Source organism: Bison bison, unplaced genomic scaffold (assembly GCF_000754665.1).
Source record: "Bison bison bison isolate TAMUID 2011002044 unplaced genomic scaffold, Bison_UMD1.0 scf7180017864309, whole genome shotgun sequence".
NCBI lineage: Eukaryota > Metazoa > Chordata > Mammalia > Artiodactyla > Bovidae > Bison > Bison bison.
In genome coordinates this window covers 1,551,698-1,576,965 of record NW_011494881.1, presented here as the reverse complement: position 1 = coordinate 1,576,965, position 25,268 = coordinate 1,551,698, and the positions used below count along the sequence as shown (strand labels likewise).

The 25,268-nt window shown below is 35.7% G+C and overlaps 2 protein-coding genes, 1 long non-coding RNA gene and 1 pseudogene across 3 annotated transcripts in view; 2 read left to right on the top strand and 2 right to left on the bottom strand.

The window, feature by feature from the left end:
• The window catches only part of CTNNA3 (catenin (cadherin-associated protein), alpha 3), a 1,923,005-nt gene that overhangs the window by 584,225 nt on the left and 1,313,512 nt on the right, over positions 1–25,268 (top strand). The gene's annotated exons all lie outside the window — the stretch shown is intronic.
• On the top strand, positions 4,004–8,637 carry LOC104997430 (annotated as a pseudogene).
• LOC104997431 lies at positions 10,201–11,287 on the bottom strand. Its single transcript, XR_826330.1, has 2 exons — positions 10,795–11,287; positions 10,201–10,258 (listed from the first exon to the last, which is right to left on the bottom strand). It is a non-coding gene; the product is annotated as an uncharacterized LOC104997431 (long non-coding RNA).
• LRRTM3 (leucine rich repeat transmembrane neuronal 3) overlaps positions 21,542–25,268 on the bottom strand; it is a 213,048-nt gene continuing 209,321 nt past the window's right edge. Inside the window, exon 3 of the mRNA XM_010852150.1 lies at positions 21,542–22,545. Within this exon, the coding sequence (XP_010850452.1) occupies positions 22,336–22,545 (210 nt within the window). The 3' untranslated portion in view covers positions 21,542–22,335. The remainder of the gene's footprint in view (positions 22,546–25,268) is intronic.

The following is a 25,268-nucleotide window of genomic DNA, read 5'->3' as shown; positions in this document are numbered from 1 at the left end:
AGCCCAACAGGCTCCTCTGTACAGGGGATTCTCCAGGCAAGAATACTGGAGTGGCTTGCCATTTCCTTCTCCAGAGGATCTTCCCAACCCAGGAATCAAACCCTGGTCTCTGCTTTGCAGGCAGATTCTTTACTGTTTGATCTACAGGCAAGTCCTTTATCTTCTCTGCATATAAATTAAATCTGTAAATGTAGAATTTTTATATTCCAAAATTTTAACTTATTAAGCATGCTAGTTTTAGATATAGAGATAGTGCATTGATACTCATTTATTCTTTCTTTAATTTTTGAAGAAATTTCATGAAATAGACATTATATAATTGAGAACAGAATGCAACATCTGGCATACCCTTTCTTGATTTTCCTTTTCTTGTATTTTATCTTTTCTCTGATATTAAGGAATAATGGGGCACTAGGACTTTCAACTAAAGATGGCATTTGATGTCAAGTGAGAATTATTATATTTTAAGTTTGTCTTTATTGCATGCTTCATAAATCTGGTAGCTGGGCTAGTGTTTAACCATATAAATACACATTAAATGTTATGTGTGAATGGATTAATATATTTTTTGATGAAATATTAATTTATTTTTCCTTTATATGAATTTTTATGATCTATGACTGAAGTTAACCATGATTAAATTTTGGGAAAAACATGAAAACTGCATTCATTTTAGATCTCAATTCAGGAGATTTTGTTCATATTTATTTCATAGTTTATTAACATAATACCTAAAACCTACATTTTAAGTTTCAGAATTTAACTAACATACTAACCCCAATTCTCTGAATATAAGTGGAAGAAGACACCTAACTAGGATCATGAAATCATGCTGAAGATATTTTCATATGGGTATACTTGGTTGTAACTGAAAAAATATTCTCTTTTTGATCTGGGGCTGGAATTGGAGGAGTAGATGGGCAGCTCAGTAGGTTAGGATATAAAGGAAGTGAAAGAAGGAATGTTTGGAATGTAGTTATCATGGTTTGTGGTCTACAAGCTATATCTAGTTAACTTTAACGTAAAATTTATTAGTAGCAAATAGTTAAGGGCCCTTGATAACCTATAGACTTTTGGCTTACTCTAATACTTTTTAAAAATTCTTGAGAACTTCATTTTAAAACCTCATTAACTCTTTTGATAATATACTTAGTTAGTGTCTTTATTCCAGCACTTGAGAATATGTTTCAAATGGTGGAAAACATACTGAAATGTATGTTTTACTTTGCTTAGTGATCTTTGTATCTGAAGAAGAGTATATGGGAGAAGGAGTGTGCTGTGTGAGTGGGTGTCTTTGTGTGTGTGTGTGTGTGTCTATAAGTTTGTTTCTATAGCTCATAGTGTGAAGTGTTAGCCACAGTCATGTCTGACTCTTTGTGACCTGATGGACTGTAGCCTGCCAGTAATTCTTTTGTTGATGGAATTCTCCAGGCAAGAATACTGGAGAGGGTTGCCATTTCCTTCTCCTAGATCTTCATGACCCAAGGATCGAACCAGGGTCTCCTGCATTACAAGGAGATTCTTTACCCTCTGAGACACCAAGGGAGCTCATAAAGGAGATGCAAATCGAGGAATTGGAAATCTGAATATGATTAGATAGTGGAAACTGGGCACGATGCTACAAAGAAATAAATAAGTATTCAAAAATTTAGATTATACCACTGCCACAATACTTTGGACACCTGATGCAAAGAAACTCTGACACCGGGAAAGTTTGAGGGGAAGAGGAGAAAGGTATAGCAGAGGATGAGATGGATAGATAGCATCACCAACTCAATGGCATGAGTTTGAGCAAACTCTGGGAGACAGAGAAGGACAGGGAAGACTGATGTGCTGCAGTTCGTATTTGAACTGCAAAGAGGGGGTTGCAAAGAGACAGACGTGACTTAGCTACTGAACAACTGTCACAATAAGAACAAAAAATACATTTAGAATAGCAATTCTATTGTATTTCCTTATACTTTTCGCCTCCCCATCCCAAGTAATATGAGACTGCTTATAACAAAAGACATATGAAATAAAACAAAATAGGATTACTGAGAGGAAATAATATGAAAAAAAGACAAAAGCCAGGATGCTCAACGGGATGGTTAATCTGTTAGCCTGTTATCAGGTCTAACCTAGCTAGCTGTGGGTTCCTGAGCTGACGTGTAAAAATAGGAAGTGTTACGGGGCTCTGGTGTTCATTGAGGACAAAATACAACCATATCTCACTGGGAGTTTTTCATTGACCTAACTCAGATAAATTTTTCACGTGTTTTAAAAATTATGTTTTATAATGTGATGAATATTTCCCTTGTAAATAGTCCAAGTAAATGTAGAAGCATATTCCTCAAGGCTTTTCTTATATGGAGCTTAGTGCATGTTGAAAGCAGCGGCTAGTGTACATATAGCATGTTCTGCAGCAAGATGGAAAAACTGTTGCAACTCTAGAAAAGATGAAATTGATTTCAGGGTTAGAGGAGAAAAGTTCAAGGGAAATGTTTCTCTCTGTTCTAAAAATAATTGAAAAATGGTATGCAGCAAGCCTTTTTGCCTTGATTCTTAAGACCAAGAATTCCTTCTCTCTGAAGTATAAATCAGCCTCTATTATCTTTCTTTATCTGCCCTGTATCCTTCTACCCAGAAAGAAAATAAGGTAAATGACAAATAAGTCCAAGAGCTAACAAGATTCACTCCATAGTGATTATATAAATGTATTCTGCATCTACTTAAAAGTCAGATTTCAGTCTTCAGTTGCATAAATTTGAAAGAAAAGAAAGTGTTAGTCGTTCAGTCGTGTCCGACTCTTTGCCACCCCATGGACTATAGCTCACCAAGCTCCTCTGTCTGTGGGATTCTCCAGGCAAGAATACTGGAGTGGGTTGCTATGCCCTTCTCCAGGGACTCTTCCTAACCCAGGGATCAAACCTGGGTCTCCTGCATTGCAGGCAGATTCTTTGCTGACTGAGCCACTAAGGTCAATTCTACCAGAGGAAAAGGCAAAAAAAGAAAAAAAGAAAAGGGAACCAAGTCATTTAAAATATTTTAATTATATCCCAAGTCAAAGGAAGCTATGGAAAATCTGAGAAAGACAAAATTTTTATAGATGCTTATGATCTTAGATCAGGTATGAAATAAGACAATTATAAAATATCTATGCTATACCAAAAAGAGTGGAAAATGTAGGTGTATTATCATAATTACCAGTTATAAATAAATAAGTTGTTCATTATTTCCATTGAAAGAACAAACTGACAAACAACATCTATTCAATGTGTGAATGATTCAGTTAATAGTTTTTCATGCCTCATTTCTGACACTTTTTTGAGAGAGATAAAAATATTGAAGTGATTGAAATACACTGTGCTGGAGTGACTTGCACATAATTTATTATTAACTGTTACTCTTATTTCTAAAGAAGGTTTTAATTTTTTTCCACAGAATGTTGCCTCAAGGTTTGTTTTGGTAAAAACATTACCATCTGGTAATTTCATAACCAGTAACAGTTCAATGATTCCCAGGTAGCTCAGTGGTAAAGTATCTGCCTGCCAGTTCAGGAGGTGTGGATTTGATCCCTCAGTCAGGAAGATCCCCTAGAGGAGGAAATGCAACCCACTTCAGTACTCTTGCTAAGAAAATCCCATGGACAGAGGAACCTGGCAGGCTACAGTCTATGGGATCACAAACAGTCAGACATGATTGAGCGACTGAGTGTGTAAAACAGGTGCATACTTTTCATATATTAAAATTGTATACTGGTATTCCTGAGGAGAGTGGTGTTTTCTCTGGAACACCATGACTCTAGGGAGAAGTGGGAATGTCCTGTAGTAAATTTCTTTTTATCTTATTGTCTATTATAGTACCATATATAAATACACTCCAGTGGATGACTTTGAATCACAGATGATTTGACAGAAATAATTTTAAGATATATATATATATATATATATATTTTTTTTTTAGCAATTCCCATTTGCAAACTTCTGGATCTTCCATAAATATACATGTATAGTCATATAAAGCCAAGTTATTGGTTATTCAAGGGATTTGTGGAAGTCCTAAAACACAGCCATGAGAAAAGATTTGCTTTTATGAAAAATGTCAAAAGATCTTTTTAGAAGGGAGCTTTGAGCATTATACAAATTTTTTAGGCTCTGGAATATTCAATTTATGGAAAAAAGGATTTACTTTGGAAACTAGGTTTGGTTGTCAGATCTGGAACTTAGTTAAATAATATAACCTTATTTATTTTTTTTGGTGCTCTAATAAAACTGCATAATATTATATAATTGGACAATTTATGTTACAAGATAAATTGATATAAACTTTCCTCTTCAAGTCTTGTCACCCTTGCTTACTATGTAAGCAGACATGTATATATCAGGTATCACTCAAAAAAAAGGTGGAGAAAAGGAAAAAAGGAAGCATACATAGACATGGAAAAGAAGACTTAAATATATTAATCATTCTGTGATTTATTTAGGGCCCCTTTTGAAATTTTCTATGAAAGTTACTTATGGTATATCTTAATGGAATGGATAAAGTGAATATTATTTTATTCATGGAATTCAAAGGCATGATAAATTATTTCAGTCAAGTATTACTTAGAATTACATCTTCATAAATTTATTTTAAACCCTTATTTAATTTTTGTTTATTTCTGCTCTTTTACTTATTTTCTTTTGATTTCTATTTAGTAAATGTTTTCAAACTAGAATTTTTTAAGGGAATGTGTTTATAGCAAATTTAGTATACGTTGGCAAATTCAACAGCAATAATAAAATGTAGCCTGTTTTCTAGTCATTACTAGCTGAAAATATTTAATTATGCAAGTGTTTTAGTCCATAAATTGTCACAAGTCCTTTTGGAAGTAGATGGGGTACAAGCCTGAAAAGGAGTGGTAGAAATCATCGAAGCCTTTTATTTTAGCTGGCATTATGAACTATGAACATGGAATTTCCAACTAGCAGATGGAGATCTAATAGTGTTTCTCAAAGCCTCTCTGGAGATTGTCCAATTATTTGCCATCACCATTCCATCCTGCTCTTATTGCACTCAGGAATGTAAATGTCAGTATTTCATACTAATTGTAACAGGGCCTCATGAAATGAAAAGCAAATTAATTTTCTTTGTAAACCAACTTGAGTTTCCCAGCCTAGATATTGCTGCTTCTTAATAGGACTTAAGGACAGTCATGAAACTTCAGAAACCTCAATGCTGCTGTAATTTTATAATTATTAAAAAATTATACAAAATTTTTTAAAATGGGAAAAAATATGCACCCTGCATATGCAACATTTCAAAAACATTCAAAACACTCACACTAGGAATACTTTGGGTATTTAATAGAAATAGTTCCAGTCTAATAAACTTAGTTTTATGGGCTCATTTACTACAATAAAGCATGGGCCATGCTATAGATAACTAGAGTAAAAATTTATATGAAATTTATATTAGAAAAAGATTATTTGAATGTAGTACACATTTCACATCCATATTTTGGATTGTAATGACTACCCTTGTCATATCACACTTCATAATCCACAAGAATGTTTTAGGGGACCACTAAGACACAAGTTCTTTGGTATTCATTAAAATAGCATTCTTCAAGATCAATTCTCTTCATGTTAATATCGATATATTCTGGAATTCTAATGTTAAAAATATATATATTTATAAGTGGGAAAATCACAAAACTATGCCTTGAACTAAATACTGAATTTGCTTCAACTATTTTGTCTCAGCTTAATGCAAGGTGCAGTCTTAAGAATTTAATAAGAAATTGCCTTAAACACCAAACAAACAATGAAATCCTTTGGGAATAATGGTAGTCTCATCAAGAGAGGAATTTGTTAAGGGAAAAACATATTTTAAAAAGTGAAAAGTTAATGATGCTGAACACCTACCAGAACAACTGTGCTTATTACTGTATCAGATGAACTGACCACTTTACTAATATTTCTCACTTTCTAAAAGAATTGTTTGATAGAATAGAATACAAAAGACCTTACATATATCCTAAATTTCATTTACTTCAGTATCAGTCATGTCATAACCAGTAAGTGGTGAAAATTTGAATTGCACAGGCAAATACAACTCTTCTACATTTTTTCACATATTTCTGAGGTTAGAAATGCAATATAGGCTTTCACTCATTCTCTCACACACACACACACACACAGGATTTGCATGGGACATGTTAAAAACAAAGCATCTAACAATCCATTACATTTATTTATTATTTAACAAAATTCATGTATCCTGAACTTACCATGGAATGGATAAATTGAATACTCATGATTTGAGGATTAAATTTAGAAGATTGTGGAAGGGGAAATTTTTAAAAAATCTTCTTTAGTATTTATATGTGGAAAGAAACTGAGTAGCTAACTATCGGAGGAAAATACTAGATGATTTTCACTTTATCACCTATCTTAGTCCTTGGCATGTTATAGTAAAAGCTGAAAAAATTAATATTTATTTGACTGAATTGGATTAAGAACACCAAGATAATTGTGGGAATAATATAAAAATAATCTCTATACAAATAAAAATACTTTGAATGAAAATTGTACCTGTGAATGAAAATGTGTAACTATCGAGCTCTCGCTAGGCTTGGTGGGTCATTGCGATTGGTCGGGGCCTGCGCTTGTCTGCCAGGAGGTGCGGCGGCCCCGGAGGGCAACCGAGTGGGCTGTGACTGCAGCCTTCCCCCAACGCCCCAGAGCCCGATGGTGGCGGCCTCGGGAAAACGTCTTTCTCTAGAGTTACATATATAGAACATCCTGGAGTCCACCATGAATGGGCAGTTGGATCTGAGTGGGAAACTAATCATAAAAGCTCAACTTGGGGAGGATATTCGACGAATTCCCATTCATAATGAAGATATTACTTATGATGAATTAGTGTTAATGAAGCAGCGAGTCTTCAGAGGAAAACTTCTGAGTAATGATGAAGTTACAATAAAACATAAAGATGAAGATGGAGATCTTATAACAATTTTTGATAGTTCTGACCTTTCCTTTGCAATTCAGGGCAGTAGGATACTGAAACTGACATTATTTGTTAATGGCCAACCAAGACCCCTTGAATCAAGTCAGGTGAAATACCTTCGTCGAGAACTGATAGAACTTCGAAATAAAGTGAATTGCTCACTGGATAGTTTGGAACCACCTGGAGAACCAGCCCCGTCCTCCAGCATTCGTGAAAACGACACTGTGGATGGCAGGGAAGAAAAGCCTGCTGCTGCTGATTCTTCTGGTAAACAGTCTACTCAGATTATGGCAGCAAGTATGTCAGCTTTTGATCCTTTAAAAAACCAAGATGAAATCAATAAAAATATCATGTCGGCGTTTGGCTTAACAGATGATCAGGTTTCAGGGCTTCCCAATGCTCCTGCAGAAGACCAGTCAGGAACTCCCAACAGCATTGCTTCCTCCCTCTCTGCAGCTCACCCACCAGGAGTTCAGCCACAGCAGCCACCATATACAGGAGCTCAGACTCAAGCAAGTCAGATGTATCAGCAGTACTCACAGTAGCCCAGCTATGGCACTCAGCAGCCACAGGCACCCCCCCCAGCTGCCGCAGCAGTACGGTATTCAGTATTCAGGCTATAGTCGGCAGACTGGACCCCAACAACCTCAGCAGTTCCCAGGATATGGCCAGCAACCAACTTCCCAGGCACCGGCACCTGCCTTTTCTGGTCAGCCACAGCAACTGCCTGCTCAGCCTCCACAGCAGTATCAGGCGAGCAGTTACCCTCCACAAACTTACACTACCCAAACTTCTCAGCCCACTAATTACATTGTGGCCCCTGCCTCACAACCGGGAATGGCTCTAAGCCAACCCGGGGCCTACCAGCCAAGACCAGGTTTCACCCCACCTCCTGGAAGTACCATGACCCCTTTTCCAAGTGGGTCTAACCCATATGCACATAGCCGTCCTCCCTTTGGTCAGGGCTGTACCCAGCCTGGACCAGGTTATCTATTAAGAGGCTCAGTTACACTGATGAACGTAGCTGCTAGCTGTTTGCCTCCCAAGAGACTCCAATACTACTATTTTAATTTGTATTGAAGTTCAGGGATTTAAAAAGCAGAGCATTTTTTTATGATACCATTATTGCTGTTAATTGAAAGTATAATTTGCTGGAAGAAAAAAGACCAAAATGGAAGTTTTTTTCCTCCCCTGCTTGAAAGTATAGCAGCTTCCTACTTATTTTGGAACACTACTCTTACATGTGTGCAAAGTGATTGATTTTCTAGCTTGCTTTGTCCACAGGATATTAAAATGATAGGTTGAAGTTCAGCCCTCTTACTTGGCTTTTTATTATTAACATGATGTACTAAAGTAGATTCCTTTGAGAAGACTAGCTGTTATGTATAAAATATAACATTGATAGGTTAATAAAGATGATTGAATAAAAAAAAAGAAAATGTGTAACTATCAAGTGGACACGGAGATACCTGCAAGTTAATAGTTCAAATGACAAGCAAAATTTGATGGAAAGAGGTTTCTCAGCCTCATTTGTGCTTTAAAAAATAACAGCTTTATTGAAAATTGTCTGTACTTTAAAGGCAGAAATAATTCAGCTTATTTTGTTAAATTTTGTCAAAAAAATCAAAATATTTTCTGATATTTTGTCTCCTCGGAGGGAAAGTTATGACCAACCTAGGCAGTATATTAAAAAGCAGAGACAGTAATTTGCCAACAAGGATCCGTCTAGTCAAAGCTATTGTTTTTCCAGTGGTCGTGTATGAATGTGAGAGTTGGGCTATAACGAAAACTGAGCGCTGAAGAATTGATGTTTTTGAACTGTGGTGTTGGAGAAGACTCTTGAGAGTCCCTTGGACTGCAAGGAGATCCAACCAGTCCATCCTAAAGGAGATCAGTCCTGGGTGTTCATTGGAAGGACTGATGTTGAAGCTGAAACTCCAAATCTTTGGCCACTTTATGCGAAGAGCTGACTCATTGGAAAAGACCCTGATGCTGGGAAAGATTGAGGGCAAGAGGAGAAGGGGACAACAGAGGATGAGATGGTTGGATGGCATCACCGACTCTATGGACATGGGTTTGGGTGGACTCCAGGAGTTGGTGATGGACAGGGAGGCCTGGTGTGCTGTGGTTCATGGGGTCACAAAGAGTCGGACACGACTGAGTGACTGAACTGAACTTGATATTTTGTGAAATATTGTACTATAGTAAAAATAATATCGAGTAAATGTGAATTCTAGTAGTGGATCTGTTTTCTTTTCCCAAAATGATATTGATCATGGCCTTTAATCATGTTCTACTTTAGTTTCTTTATTTGTAAAATGTAGCAATCAAAAATAAAAATTTTGTTTATTTTTTGGAATAAAAATTATGGTTCAATTCAGTTCAGTCACTCAGTTATGTCCGACTTTGCAACCCCATGATTTGCAGCACGCCAGGCCTCCCTGTTCCTCACCAACTCCCAGAGTTCACTCAGACTCACGTCCATCCAGTCAGTGATGCCATCCAGCCATCTCATCCTCTGTCATCCCCTTCTCCTCCTGCCCCCAATCCCTCCCAGCATCAGAGTCTTTTCCAGTGAGTCAACTCTTCACATGAGGTGGCCAAAGTACTGGAGTTTCAGCTTTAGCATCATTCCTTCCAAAGAAATCCCAGGGCTGATCTCCTTCAGAATAGAAATTATGGTTAGTATTAACCAATTTTAACATAAAGACTGAAAAGGTTTTAAAAAGAAAGTAAAGTAACTTGTAGGCCATTTTTTCCACCTGATGCCAAACAGTAATTTGAGGATTTTATTATTGTTAGCTTCTAAGAAATTATTTGATTTAATTCACAAAATTATTTCAATGAATAAAGTTGGCTGAATCAGTTTTCAAAATGCTTTATGGACATTTTACTGAAACAGACATAGCATTTTCCACAAAGGATTAATATAATTTACCACTACCCCACCCCAAGGAATTATAAAACACAATGGATAAATTGCAGTATAAAGAGAAATAGAGTTGAGGAAAAGCTGAAAAATATTTATGTCCATGTAGAAAGGCCCTAAGTTTGCTGTGGCCAGAGCAAAATTTGGGTCTGAACTGAAAGGCAATCAGGAAGAACCTGAGCTTTCTGTTTCTAGGCCAGAGAAGCACAACTCTAACATTACTTTCAGGATAACAAACCTACATGAATAAAAACATAATGTTGTTTCTTCACTTTCCTCTTTTTTTTTTAATTTTACCCAACTGAATACTGTTCGTCTTCTAGTCTTTAGTTCTCACTTTTGCCCAGAATTATCCTCAACAACTCTTTTTTTTTTTTTTTAATTAATTTTATTCTATTCTCAAACTTTACATAATTGTATTAGTTCTGCCAAACATCAAAATGGATCCACCACGGGTATACATGTGTTCCCCATCCTGAACCCCCCTCCCTCCTACAAATAATAAATGCTGGAGAGGGTGTGGAGAAAAGGGAACCCTCTTACACTGTTGGTGGGAATGCAAACTAGTACAGCCACTATGGAGAACAGTGTGGAGATTCCTTAAAAAACTGGAAATAGAACTGCCTTATGATCCAGCAATCCCACTGCTGGGCATACACACTGAGGAAACCAGAAGGGAAAGAGACACGTGTACCCCAATGTTCATCGCAGCACTGTTTATAATAGCCAGGACATGGAAGCAACCTAGATGTCCATCAGCAGATGAATGGATAAGAAAGCAGTGGTACATATACACAATGGAGTATTACTCAGCCATTAAAAAGAATACATTTGAATCAGTTCTAATGAGGTGGATGAAACTGGAGCCTATTATACAGAGTGAAGTAAGCCTCAACAACTCTTAACTTTGATTTCATCTGCTCATCATTGTGTGCAATGGCAGATACTTGAATTAGCTTGGATTTTTTTTTTCCCTTTTGTGAATGTCTTTTATGGCTCAGTCTATAAACTCCTTGAGAATAGGGACTGTATCATATACCTTTTATCTCTCTCAAAGATTCCTGCTTTCTGGTAGGCATATATTAGGTACCTGGATAATATGGATAAATGGATAATAAACACATACATTATATTGGTGACTTCAGTCATAGCCTTAAGTGAATAGACGTTAAGTGTTTTGCTTATGAAGCCAACTTTAAATGGGCAGTTAGTAGGGATCAGTTTGTCAATATATCTATCATTTGAATTTGAATTCTTGTTCCGCAGTTTAATAGACGTATGTTACATAATCACTTTGAGCATCATTTTCCTTATCTTTTTAAGGGCTAGTAATAGTATTTACTTCTACAATTATTGTTTAATCATAGTTGGAGAAGAAAATGGCAACCCACTCTAGTATTCTTGCCTGGGAAATCCTATGGACAGAGGAACGTGGTGGGCTATAATCCATGAGGTTGCAAAACAGGCATGGCTTAGCAACTAAACAACAATTAACCATATTAATGAGTATTAGATGACTTAATTCAAGTATAATGTTTAGAAAAGCAAACATTCATTAAGTGTTGTTGTTTTTTAGTTGCTAGGTCGTGTCCGACTCTATGTGACCCCAGGCATGGTAGCCTGCCAGGCTCAACTGTCCATCGGATTTCCCAGGCAAGAACACTTGTGTGGGTTGCCATTTCCATCTCCAGGGGATATTCCCGACCCAAGGATCAAACCTGCCTCTCCTGCATTGCAGGTGGATTCTTTACCACTGAGCCACCTGAGAAGCTCTCATTGTTAATTATTATCATTTTGTCTTAAAGTGCTTAGTATTAAATTATTGTTTCTGGAAATTATATAGAATTTCTTTCTGGTGGAAGTTATAGAGCATGGTCAGTTGTCTGTCCTCAGTAAGTGAAAGTATATGACAGTAAGACCATGTCTTACTGGCCACAGGACTGGAAAAGGTCAGTTTTCATTCCAATCCCAAAGAAAGGCAATGCCAAAGAATGCTCAAACTACTGCACAATTGCACTCATCTCACATGCTAGTAAAGTAAAGCTCAAAATTCTCCAAGCCAGGCTTCAGCAATATGTGAACCATGAACTTCCTGATGTTCAAGCTGGTTTTAGAAAAGGCAGAGGAACCAGAGATCAAATAGCCAACATCTGCTGGATCATTGAAAAAGCAAGAGAGTTCCATTAAAACATTTATTTCTGCTTTATTGACTATGCCAAAGCCTTTGACGGTGTGGATCACAATAAACTGTGGAAAATTCTGAAAGAGATGGGAATACCAGACCACCTGATCTGCCTGTTGAGAAATTTGTATGCAGGTCAGGAAGCAACAGTTAGAACTGGACATGAAACAACAGACTGGTTCCAAATAGGAAAAGGAGTACGTCAAGGCTGTATATTGTCACCCTGCTTATTTAACTTATATGCAGAGTACGTCATGAGAAACGCTGGACCGCAAGAAACACAAACTGGAATCAAGATTGCCGGGAGAAATATCAAAAACTTCAGATATGCAGATGACACCACTCTTATGGCAGAAAGTGAAGAGGAACTAAAAAGCCTCTTGATGAAGGTGAAAGTGGAGAGTGAAAAAGTTGGCTTAAAGCTCAACATTCAGAAAACGAAGATCATGGCATCCGGTCCCATCCCTTCATGGGAAATAGATGGGGAAACAGTGGAAACAGTGTCAGACTTTATTTTTATTTTGGGGGGCTCCAAAATCACTGCAGATGGTGACTGCAGCCATGACATTAAAAGACGCTTACTCCTTGGAAGGAAAGTTATGACCAACCTAGATAGCATATTCAAAAGCAGACACATTACTTTGCCAACAAAGGTTCGTCTAGTCAAGGCTATGGTTTTTCCTGTGGTCATGTATGGATGTGAGAGTTGGACTGTGAAGAAGGCTGAGCGCTGAAGAATTGATGCTTTTGAACTGTGGTGTTGGAGAAGACTCTTGAGAGTCCCTTGGACTGCAAGGAGATCCAACCAGTCCATTCTGAAGGAGATCAGCCCTGGGATTTCTTTGCAAGGACTGATGCTAAAGCTGAAACTCCAGTACTTTGGCCACCTCATGCGAAGAGTTGACTCATTGGAAAAGACTCTGATGCTGGGAGGGATTGGGGGCAGGAGGAGAAGGGGACGCCAGAGGATGAGATGGCTGGATGGCATCACTGACTCGATGGACATGAGTCTGGGCAAACTCCGGGAGTTGGTGAGGGACAGGAAGGCCTGGCGTGCTGCGATTCATGGGGTTGCAAAGAATCAGACACGAATGAGCAACTGAACTGAACTGAACTGAACCTCGACCTTATGTTATTCTTCCACAAAATGATAAAGTATGACAAGGGTTCATTGTGAAGTAGCCATGACTAAAATCCAACATTGGTCCAAGAAACTCAAGTTTGAAGTTTGTTAAAGAGAAACTGATGAAGACTTGTGAAGAATGTTCAGTATACTAAACTTAAGATTTAATCAAATCCAAATGTGAAAAATTGTTGACTTTACAAAGATCTCAACTTTTTCTCCAGATGGCTAGAGTTCAGAGATATTCAGTTTCTTTCCCACGATCTCTTTTACATAAGTATAGTCAGACTAGAGCTAAAATTGGTCTCTAGGGTCTTGTCTCAGGGCAATAATTTCCTTCTTTTATAAATGAATGTAAAATAAGACCTATAGATAATGAATATTACAAGTGTCTTCATCAGGAAAAGCTAGAGAGGACTTTGAAACATACTTCCAGCTCTACTGTGGTGGACATGCTATTCTAATAATTGCTTTATGAAGTGAAGTGAAGTTGCTCAGTCGTGTCTGACTCTTTGTGACCCCATAGACTGTAGCCTACCAGGCTCCTCTGTCCATGGGATTTTCCAGGCAAGAGTACTGGAGTGGGTTGCCATTTCCTTCTCCAGAGGATCTTCCCGACCCAGGGATCAAACCCAGGTCTCCTGCATTGTAGGCAGACACTTTACTGTCTGAGCCACCATGGAAGCCAGTAAAATGATAGGGTTGATCCAGACTTTTACATTTTCAATACAGTGTTTGGGGCATTGCATTTATGGATCTGTAACTGAAAGCAACTATATCGTTAATGTAAAACAGTAAGAACAGATGAAGGATATTTAAAACAATTCATTTCTCAACATCAGAATTTGACTTGACTAGGTATATATGAATTAATGTAGTTACTTACAGTTGAAAGCAACAGTTTGAGGCTTTTATTTGGGCTATTTCAAAATTGATCTTGAAAAGAGCATTGGTATTTAGTTTGAATCTTTTATTCTGATTTTTCAGTTTTCTCTGGAGAAGTAATGGTGATAGTTTCCAAGTATTTTTTATCCTTAGTATTCTCTCTTCTGGTCGAACTAATTCTATTTGATACATATTGCTATCACACATATGTTTGCTTTTATGTCCCTAATATCCATATTGGTTTTTACATATTGACATTTGATGGCATAAATGTTATTGTAAATTTTAATTACTAGTCTTAATTTTTAGAACTAACTGGAAGGTTATCTAATGAGAATGAATCACATTTCTTTTACTTACCTCTCAATATGTGTAATGTTTTTGTCCTCTTCATTGTACTTTATCATATCTTCAACTCACAAACAAGGAACATCTTTATTTTCTCAAATCAGAATTACTTTAGATGTTTCAGATGTAATTTCTGTATGCCAGGATGAACAGATATAATGATATTAGATTCAGGATGCTTAAGCTTCTTTCTTAGCTGTATTTATTAGTTGTTTTAAATTTAAGCATAGTCTTATCACAGTTGTAGTAGCGGCAATTTTTAGTAGAATTGTGACTTATAAGAGTATTCTACTGGCTCTTGATTCCCACATGAAGTATAAAAGAAAAAAAATTTTTTTACATGGCTGCTACGTGTTCAGGTAGTATAAGAAAATAAATAAAATGATAATGCATCTTCCCAGTTATATAACGTTGGTCTTGTACAAGTTCAGGGAGAAACAGAAGAGATTGTTAGTCCAGTGGTTTAATAAAAAGCTCCTAGAGACATTAATGGAATCAAGAGGCTATTTAATAATTGTTTGCTAATAGCTGAGGCTGAGGAAGTTTTATTTGAAGATGTGAGTTTAAAAATAAAAGTTTTATTTGGCCACCTGTATGTAATGATGAAAACATTTGTGTAAGTAATGATGCTTCTACAAAAAATATCCCTACATAAACTTACCACAGGGAATATTCTGCAACCCATGCGTCCAATTGCCAGTTAACCTTTGTGACTGTAGATGATCGGTCTATTTTTGACATTGTCATTTGCACTGGGTACTTTACTGACTGTTCATCTATACAAGTTTTGCTTCGTTTGCCAACATTCCCTCCATCTTTGACTAATTGAAGTTTGTATTGTGAATATCTACTGATCATATTTTTGTTACAAGTTTATAATATAGCTAGGAAGATTGGAAATGAAAATACAATATGAGTATTTAGGAGTACATGTTTTTTGAGGAACTTCTTGCAAATGTTTATCCTTTTTAGGAAACAGTGTATAAAACTTCAAGAAAATAATGGGTCTTTCTTTCCATTAAGTTGTAGACTTGGGGTACTGAAGGTAATCTCTGCACAGTGTGAAACAGCTTAATCAATTTTTCTGTTTAGGAATAGAAAAGCATGTTCTTTTCCTCTGGTTTCCACACCCCTTATTAAAATATACGAACACAATTATATTGATTATAGTCTTTTTTAACATTTGAAAATGTGCTATTGGGTAGTAGGAGCACGTCCTTAGAGTCAGGAGAACTGGATTTGAATCTCCAACTCTACTGTATAAGCCTTGGCAAATTATTCAACTACAAATTATTCAAAAAAAAAAGTTTTCTTTTTTTTAAAAAACAGTGGTTGTATCTATTTCCTAAGATAGTTTGAGAATGATATGAGGACAGCACAATGCCTATTACATCATAAATTAAGTCTTTCCTCTCTCCTCAACTCAAGTTTTTCAACTGTTAGATTATTATCCATGAAAGTAAATCATTTAAGTGAATAACCCAACTACTTTAGGATGGTTTTCAGATATTTCTGTTGAAAGAGCTAGTGGGGAACAAAAATCTATAAATAATACAGTTTGTCAGGAAACAATCTGACCATTTTGGGTATAGTTGTCCTTTGCTGTACATTCTTCTAATCAAGAAAAATGTTCAGCAGCCTTAGCAAACTAGATTCACATTGGAATAGGAAGCTACGAGGATCATTTTAGACTAGAATAAAAAGTAACTGAATGGTTTAGTAAAAGTAAGTTCATCTGAATAATATTTTGCAAAATTTAGCATGACTTAGAGATTAACTCCAGAGATTCTGATTCAGTAAATCTAGTATGGATCCAGGGGATTTGGGCTCATTTTGTTCTATTAATAGTAATTTTGAGGCTATGTTTAAACTAATGAATAGAAAACAAGTTTAAATTAACAAATAGAAAAAAATTATAGCTGTCACCTTTATCCATTCATATTATTTTAATACTGTTTTTCATATTGCTGTTTTAATCGGTCAGTTATGTCCAATCATTTGTGACCCCATGGACTGCAGCCCGCCAGACTCTTCTGTACATGGGATTTTCCCAGACAAGAATACTGGAGTGGGTTGCCATTTCTTTCTCCAGGGGATCTTCCTGACCCAAGGATCGAACCTGCATTTCCTGCATTAGTAGGCAAGTTCTTTACCAGTAAGCCACCAAAAAAAATTGTTTTTCATTTTAGTCCAGACAAATAAACTCAGCAATTGAAAATGACTGAAAACAATCACTCTTCAGTGTCTATAGACCTGCTCAAAACTAGAGATAGTCCTTTATGTTATTCAGTCTGGGGCAAAGACTGCATCGTAGAACTTTTAAGGCCATGCAGTACAAGCGTGCTGCATAATTCACACAAGATATATGGAATCAGTTTACAAGAATTGAGTCACTGAGTGGTGTTTCATATTAGAAAGCAAGAACAATTTACTCCAAGGATAGTTTTTCACATAGTCATTTGATATATTTGAATTATTATTTGATTTATACAAGATAAAATTTCACTTAGTTTGTTGGGAAGACATATCATAAAGCAAAGTGTATAAATATTTGGGAGAGAGGAGGAAGAAATTCAAGAGTTCTCTAAGTCCTAGATGACTGAGACACTCTGTTGCTTTAAGCTCACCATCCTTATTAGAAAGGTAAATAATCAACTGTGGACTTTTTCAAACATTGATTTTACCCTAACTTAAAAATGTTACATAGAAGCAGCCTCCTATCTCATAATAAAATCATAATGTAAGTCATGAGAGATCTTTACAAATAACCCATCACCATTCAATATATATATTTTTAAATTTTTCAAATGTTTCTTCTCTATTAGAGTTAATAGTAAAATGAAGGGCTTCCCAGATGTCACTAGTGGTAAAGATCTGCCTGCCAGTGCAGGAGACATAAGAGACTCAGGTTCCATCCCTGAGTTGGGAAGATCCCCTGGAGGAGGAAATGGCAACCTGCTCCTGTATCTGTGCCGGGAGAATCCCATGGACAGAGGAGTCTGGCAGGCTATGGTCCATGGGGTCACAAGGAGTCAGAAACAACTGAAGCAATTTAGCACAGTAAAATGAAGAGTTTTGAAAGCCTGAATCCCCTGCCCTTGGTACCTCTCTACTTAAGGACAGCTGTGGTGAGTTGAAGGTAAAAAAGTTGTTGGAGGCTCTTTCTTACTGCAAGACCAACGGTTCTCGATTTCTTATTCTATAATCCACGCATCTGGACCTTGGGACTTTTTATGTATTATGAGATTATCATATTTTTACCCAGAGATAAATTGTTAAGAGCTATACCAATGTACCGATAAGGCGATGGCACCCCACTCCAGTACTTTTGCCTGGAAAATCCCATAGACCGAGGAGCCTGGTAGGCTGCAGTCCATGGGGTTGCTGGGAGTCGGATACGACTGAGCGACTTCACTTTCATGTCTCACTTTCATGCATTGGGGAAGGAAATGGCAACCCACTCCAGTGTTCTTGCCTGGAGAATCCCAGGAATGGGAGAGCCTGGTGGGCTGCCATCTATTGGGTCGCACAGAGTCAGACAGGACTGAAGCGACTTAGCAGCAGCAGCAGCATACCAATGTAAGATGTTATCGTATCTACTTTAGAGATTTCTCATCTTCTTTCCTGAGGTTGAATATCTGCTGGTCCTGTTACTTTTCCCTTCATGTGCTGCTGCTGCTGCTGCTAATTCGCAATTAGAAACTCTACATCAGATTTTCTTTTTTCCAGCTTACAAATCATTCACATCAGGTACCTGCTTTCATGCTTTCTGTTTTTTTACTTATTTTTAATGTTTAGTATGAGAGATGATATCTGTCTTCCAGTAAGGAATAGAGAAAAACAAATACATATTTTTAATGTCATACACAGTTATTTTATTTTAAAAATATTTTTGCAAAAAAGATTTTGCTATTTCTAAGCAGGTCGTGGAGTCATGCTGATCTGATTTCAAGTCAGGATTATGCTGTTTCTCTTAAATGTTAAATTTGGGCATGTTTTCTTCTAAAAATATAATTTCATATTAAAATATGTCTGATTTTATGGTTTTGGAAATAGGGATAGAGATGATAAAAATGAATTGATCAAGAATATTATTTACTTATTAGTGTATGTTTTATCATTTGTACATCAGTTTGGGTGAATTGCTTTTCATTTTTGTTGGCAGGAGAATAGAGAAAATTATTCTTTATTCTCTCTAGGTATAAGAATTCATGGTTCAATAATTATTTTTTGCTGAAACAAAAAAGGAAAAAAGAAAATTATAAAGGTTTTCCCAATTAGCTCTGAATTGAGTTTAATTGAACATGTGCTAAACGTATATTCAACTTTACACACTGAATCTGTCTCTCCATCCATGGGATTCTCCAGGCAAAAATACTGGAAGGGGTTACCATTTCCTTTTCCAGGGGATCTTCCTGACCCAGGGATCGAACCTGGGTCTCCCGCATTGGAGGCAGACGCTTTAACCTCTGAGCCACCAGGGAAGCCCCTTATAACTCTACACATAATCTCAATTTTGATCTTTGTCTTTTATCTTGTGCTTCTCAATTGTATTCTGTACCTTGGGGCCGGTATACATCTAATTCCCGGAAGCAACAATTCTACACATTTACAAACAATATGATTTGTTAAGAAACCGATGACTTGTTATACTTTCTGAATAGAGTTTTAATGTGAGAGCCCAGCATAGCACACAGAGATTCCATTTAGCTCATATGTTATACAGATAGAGGAACTGATTTAAATTAGGGATGACTAAACAACATATCAAACATTTTTTAAAATGCTGTTTACTATCTGGAAATTCTCTGGCCCTAATTAGAGAGGGAAGGCTTTTAGATTAGTGGAAAGACTAATAGGATAGGGTCTGAATTTTGAGAGTAGGTCAATTCCATAAATTATTAGCCCTATGTTCTTAGGCAAGTTTCAACTTCTTTGAGATTAATGTGTCTTCACTGGTTATAAAGACAAAATGTGAAATGTGGTTTGTAAACCTCAAAACACTGCATAAATTTGTTTGCAGCCATTGCTGTTACTGTAACCACACGGGGCTAAACTGCATTTTTCAACTCCAAATACAGAAGTATTTCAGTTGTTTAAATAAATGAATAGTAAGTAGGGAGACATGGAGTGGTTAGAAAGAAGAAATAGGAGATTATTGAATCCTGAAAAAGATAAGTTAGAAACAAGATTTCAGACACAAATGTATAAATTGCAAATGTAAATATTCCAGACACAATCTCCGTTAGCAGGTTTTCATTTTCCCCAGCGCCCACACCCCTGGGTATGGTAAAATAAAAATTAACCAAACAAGTAACCCAGAACTTTTTTTTTTTTTCCTGTTAAAGGTCCATTGGGTTTAATTTCAAATATGAGGAAAACAAAAATTCGAAGTTTACTTGGCTCTTACTGTATGTAGCTTATAGTAAGTCCTCAGATACGCAGAGCTATGGTTCCAAGGTGTATGCTTCTGTTTATAGTGGTTCACTTTAGAGGAACTTAAAATGCCTAAAAAAGAAAGTGGTTTCGTTCAGGAAATAAAGGGCATATATTTGTGAGGCTCCCTGGAAACTTAAACTTTCTAAAAATGATTTGTCAATTTGAAAATGTCTGGAAAGATATATAAAGTGCTCATTTACACAAATTAAAAGATCTTTGAATCTTTGCAAGGACAACTTCTAATAAGAAAAAATTGCAAATGACATTTTGTTTTACATAATAAATAAAATTTTGTATCTGATTTCAGATCCACACATAATAGATTCATAATTAATCCTCTATAGATTTGCTAACTGCAAAGCAAAATCCCAGTATAGAGGATTAAGAATATTCTGACAGTAATAAATTACAAGAAAATTAGGAATTGGAAAAAAATAGAGATTAAAATTAAACTGAAAATTACAAAAATTTTTGAATAGCAAATAATTTATGCAAAATATATTACAAAATCTGGAATGCAAAGTAGTTGATACAAGTACTGTGACATTTAGTTTCATTTAAATTAGTAAATTTGCTCTTCCAACATTTTTTTTCCTTCTGACTATACTTTTAACAAAAATTTGCTCTTTATTATTTAAATTCATTCTTCTTGAAGCTACTCTTAAATTTGCAATGATAAACCTGCATAAAACTACAAATTTGAATTTCTTTGGAAGAAATAAAAAATTAAATGTTTGACATCAATTTTCACAAATTATTTTCTTCATTATTTTTGACTGTCTTATCCCTATTAGATATATTCCCAACCTATTTTTGATGTTATAAATTAAAAATGGCAACATAAAAATGCACTTCTTCTAGTGTACCAGCAATCGAAACTTATATGTTTCACAAAACACAAAAGAATGTATGAATACCATAGATAAAATGACAATATTTTCAAAACAGTAACCTGTGTCAAGCAAAGGACAGAAACAAGTTGATTATTTCAGCCTCTGAAAAGTCAAGTTTTCATAATTTGGTTGAATTGGCTTTATAATACAATCAGATAATCAATATAGGATCCAGGGTGGTTTCAAATTACTCTAAGTTATTTTTCAGATAATTTGGAAGTGAACCTCATTATAAAATAGCAATATAAACAGTACAGAATATTTTAAGGATGTTTACAGTCTACTTCAGTGATAAAGTTCTTCACAATGGCTCTCGTTTATATTGAATGAGCTGTAAATATTTAGAGTTCTCCCCCAGGAGAAAATTGATGTAGCACACAAAGTGAAAATTTTCATATATATTTTCACACAAAGTGAAAATTTTCATCCCTTTGAGATGATCCTAAAATGTAGCCTCACCATTCTAAAGGAGAAATTGATTTAAAAACCAGGCACATTTTGCCCAGACTGATGGTTATTTTTAGGTAAACCACTTCAGGTTAATTAAGAGAAAAATGTCTACTGTTCAATTATTATGCTTTATCCTCCCACCTTGGCCTGAAATAATGAGATGTTAACAAGTTTTTCTTTGTCCCTGGCAGCTGCACCTTTTAAGTGTATCAAAATCTGTTGCTGTGGTTACGGCCTTTGTTTCCAGTGATGTTTTGTCCATGCTCCGCCCCTCCCCCCAACACCCTTAACAATGGGTTACTCAAAAGAATGAAATAATGAGTCATTCATTCGGAAATATATTGTTAAAAATATCCCTCTTTATCATTACATTTCACTGCTTAGAAACTAGGCTGTAATTCAAGGCAACAGTTAATCTGAGAAGTGTTAAAAAAATCTTTGATTTTTTTTTTCATTTATAAGAAAAACCTGTCTATGTAATTGAAGAACTTCTTACAAGTCTTAACAATTAAACCCTTTTTGGTTAATGTATTATTTCTGGAACAAGTAGATAAAATTCTACGCAGTAAGCATGATAAAAATCGTGCATGTTTTGCACAGCACAGAATTTTAGAGTCAAGGTTTCTGGGCACAAAAGCAGTAACAAAACAGTCCCTACAAAACTGAGTAACTCTGAATAACACAAGAAATAATATTTGTTAATTTAAAATTTTAGAAACTGAAATGTGTAAAGTTTGTAAAGTAAAATGTAATTAAATTATGGTACTGTACATACCAATTGTTTTTGTAATTGAAACTTTACAATATGAAAAATACATTAGCTCTGTACAGTTTTTACAGATAGGTAGGATGAATTTTGAGAAAAAAGAAAAAGATTTTTTTTCAGGGTCATACTCTTTTTAAGTCAAAAAAATACTGCACAACTTAGCTAATTACAAAGTGTAGACTTGAAACAATTCATGTCTTCTTTATTTCATAAATCAATCTTGGATTTTTGTTTATTTTAACAGGGGATTGTGTTGTTTTTAGAGTCCACAATGAACAAATCTTCCTCATTTTGTCCTTGAGGTTACACAGTTTGGTGGTAACTCTTGGTTACCACTTGGCTCAGTTAAGCCAGCGGCTGTTTATGGTCAGTGATTCGGGCAGCTGCTGTGATTGTGCTCAGGTCCAGCTCAGTCTCTAGGTGTGTTTCCATCGTATCTTCCTGTGCATTCGTTTCAAAAGACTTATGAGAGAGAAGTTCATGATGCACCCCACAGTAACTTATTGTGGGCTGGTCGTATGCCAGAAAAGTTGACACATTCATTGATAAAGGTATCTGGAGAAAAATGACATGAGAAAAGTCAGTTATAAAAAGACAAACAGTTTTGGGGGTGAGATTTGGAGTCTGAAATGCTGATCTGACTAACCCCCCACACGGTCCCACTAATGTCCCTCAATCTCATACTAGCAAACACAATGCCACAGTTTTAAAGCCTGAAAAGGAGCTGCTTATTTCTTCACTTGAACCTTCAGATAAATAGGGAACTAAGTGATTCTGAAAATGCTAAAAGCTTTCTTGGGAAAAAAAAATGCTTTTCGTTCAGTGGGGTAAATTTGTGGTTTTAAAACTAGGAAAAATATTATTTGGTATTAGAATACAGTTGAACATTGAAGTGGTTTTCAAAGTTTGAGTTCTCAGTCGCTTAGTCATTTCCAAGCGTTTGTGACACTATAGACTATAGCCTGCCAGGCTCTTCTGTCCAGTGGAATTTTCCAGACAAGAATACTGGAGTGGGTTGCCATTTCCTTCTCCAGGGGGTCTTCCTGAGGCAAGGATTGAACTCATGTCTTTTATGTCTCTTTACCACTGTGCCACCTGGGAAGCCCATTATATATAAAAAGAACCTCCCCCTTCTTCAGCTCCAATCTCTGCTTCCCTGCTTTTTTTTTTTTTTTTAAATTCAGTAGGTCTGGGGTTGGACCTGAAATTTGCATTTCTTACAAGTTCACATATGACTGGTGCTGTTAATCCACATATCACACTTTGAGAGTCACTGTGGAAGAGAATTGTCTAGGCAAGTCATTCTGGCTCTTTTTACTCAATAACTTTTTCTTCTTCTTCTTTTTTTTTTTTTACATTTTAAAGTGTTCATATAATCTGGATACTGTAGCTTAATATTATTGCAAAAAGCTATAACATTGTAACATGCTATGAAATAAAGAATAGGGTTATCCTCATGATACCTTTTTTAAAAAGCATTTTTTCTGTACTCCCGTACGTGCTCTTTTGGACAATAGCAGTGATAGTGCCTGACTGCCATGATTTTGGAAATAATCTTGTACCCCTGTACCTGTGTCACAGCTCAGTCACTGTCGGTAAATATTGTGACAATGTATCTCTGATCAGTAACTTCTTAATATTTATTTTGCCGTGAGGATTCTTTGATACTTTAACGTCTGTATCTTGATCCATATATCTAAAATCTAAAGTTTGGAAAACTCCCAGAAAGAATCTATGGCTCCTATTAAGGTCTAAAAGCAACAAAGCATGATGCTAGTTTGAAGGGATCAGTTTTATATATATATATATGGAAGGGACTCTTGCTGGTTGCAGCTTAACGAAAGGAAGCAAGTTCTCAAAATATGAAGAAAAAACAAAAGTGACCATTGTGAGCATAAGGGAAACACATGTGTTACAGACAAAAGGCAGATTGAAATGTATTCAGATGTCAAAGTCTAGAGATTATTCGCATTTTTTCAATAAGATAAAAAAAGTTGTTCTAAAAAATAGGTGGTTTTGAAGAATCTTCAGCCTTGATCTCTTTAATATCCTAATTATTTATTCATATTGTTGAATTACCTTGGATAAAACCTTCCCCCATTCTTGTTTAGTGGTGGGTAAAATATATTTCTGTTAGAGCGTATCAGACTAAATTTGTTTCTAACCTCAGCTAAGATTGGAGCCCAAAGCTAAGAAAAATAGAATGCCCACGTTTTATCCATTACCTCTTTGTTTACTTTCTTAGTCCTTTTCTCCATGCAAAGAACCATTTTTGCCTCTTCTCTTTCCATCTACTGTATCCTTCTACCTTTATTTAGTTTTCCTTTAGTAAAAATTAGTTGGTCTATCATTTGCTTGTTTTCTCTTAAATAAAAATACTGACTTCCTATGAGATTATTATTTCTTTTTATTGTGAACATTTCAATGTCTCAAATGTGTAGAGCTTAGTCCTTGAAGACAGAAATGTAAGCCTATATAAAAAATTATATTCCTGAAAATCATTCCTATTTATTTGTAGATTTTTTAAAAAATCTGAAGCATGTTCTCTGATGTGTGAATAAAAGATGCCATGCACTTTAAAGAATGATCACAGTGATTGAAATATTAATTAGAAAATAATAGGATGCTTCCAAAGATGGTCATTTAAAATAAGGAAGAACTCCTATTGTTACAGATGAAATAGCCCAGATAACTGAAATATACTATTATGCAAAAGTAATTGTGCACCATGAATACATTTGAGTTACAGGAGAGAAGGAAAATAGAACTGTTATCGTGTGTGTGAGTTTCACGTTAGCCTCTGGGAAATCAATGCTCTGTAATGTGTTATGGGTCGTATATCTGTAGGATTTTATATGCTTGTTCTTATTTGTCATGGAAACTTATGCTTTATGTATGCTATATCATTCCTGGCTTACTTGGAATTAACTCTACTGTGAATAATTCATAATTTCTATGGTATTGATTTATGAAAAATAACAAACCATGATACATTTATTCTGTGTGTGTGTACACAGACAAGGTCCTGCTTGATTTAGTATCTAGAGGCTGCTTGTATCTGGAGCGTAAGTCTTAATTTGAATCATATCAGTTAAGTAATTAGCTCTCATTGTTTATTTTAAAATCCCACATATTATATTTACAGAGTCTCTTATTTGGGTATATGTTTTATTTAAAACTTCTGACTCCTTAGTTATACTTTCTAAATGTCCAGTCATTATTTTTCACTATTTTAATCTTTCTGAAATTGGGATGGTACTTATCATCAGTGTGGATGT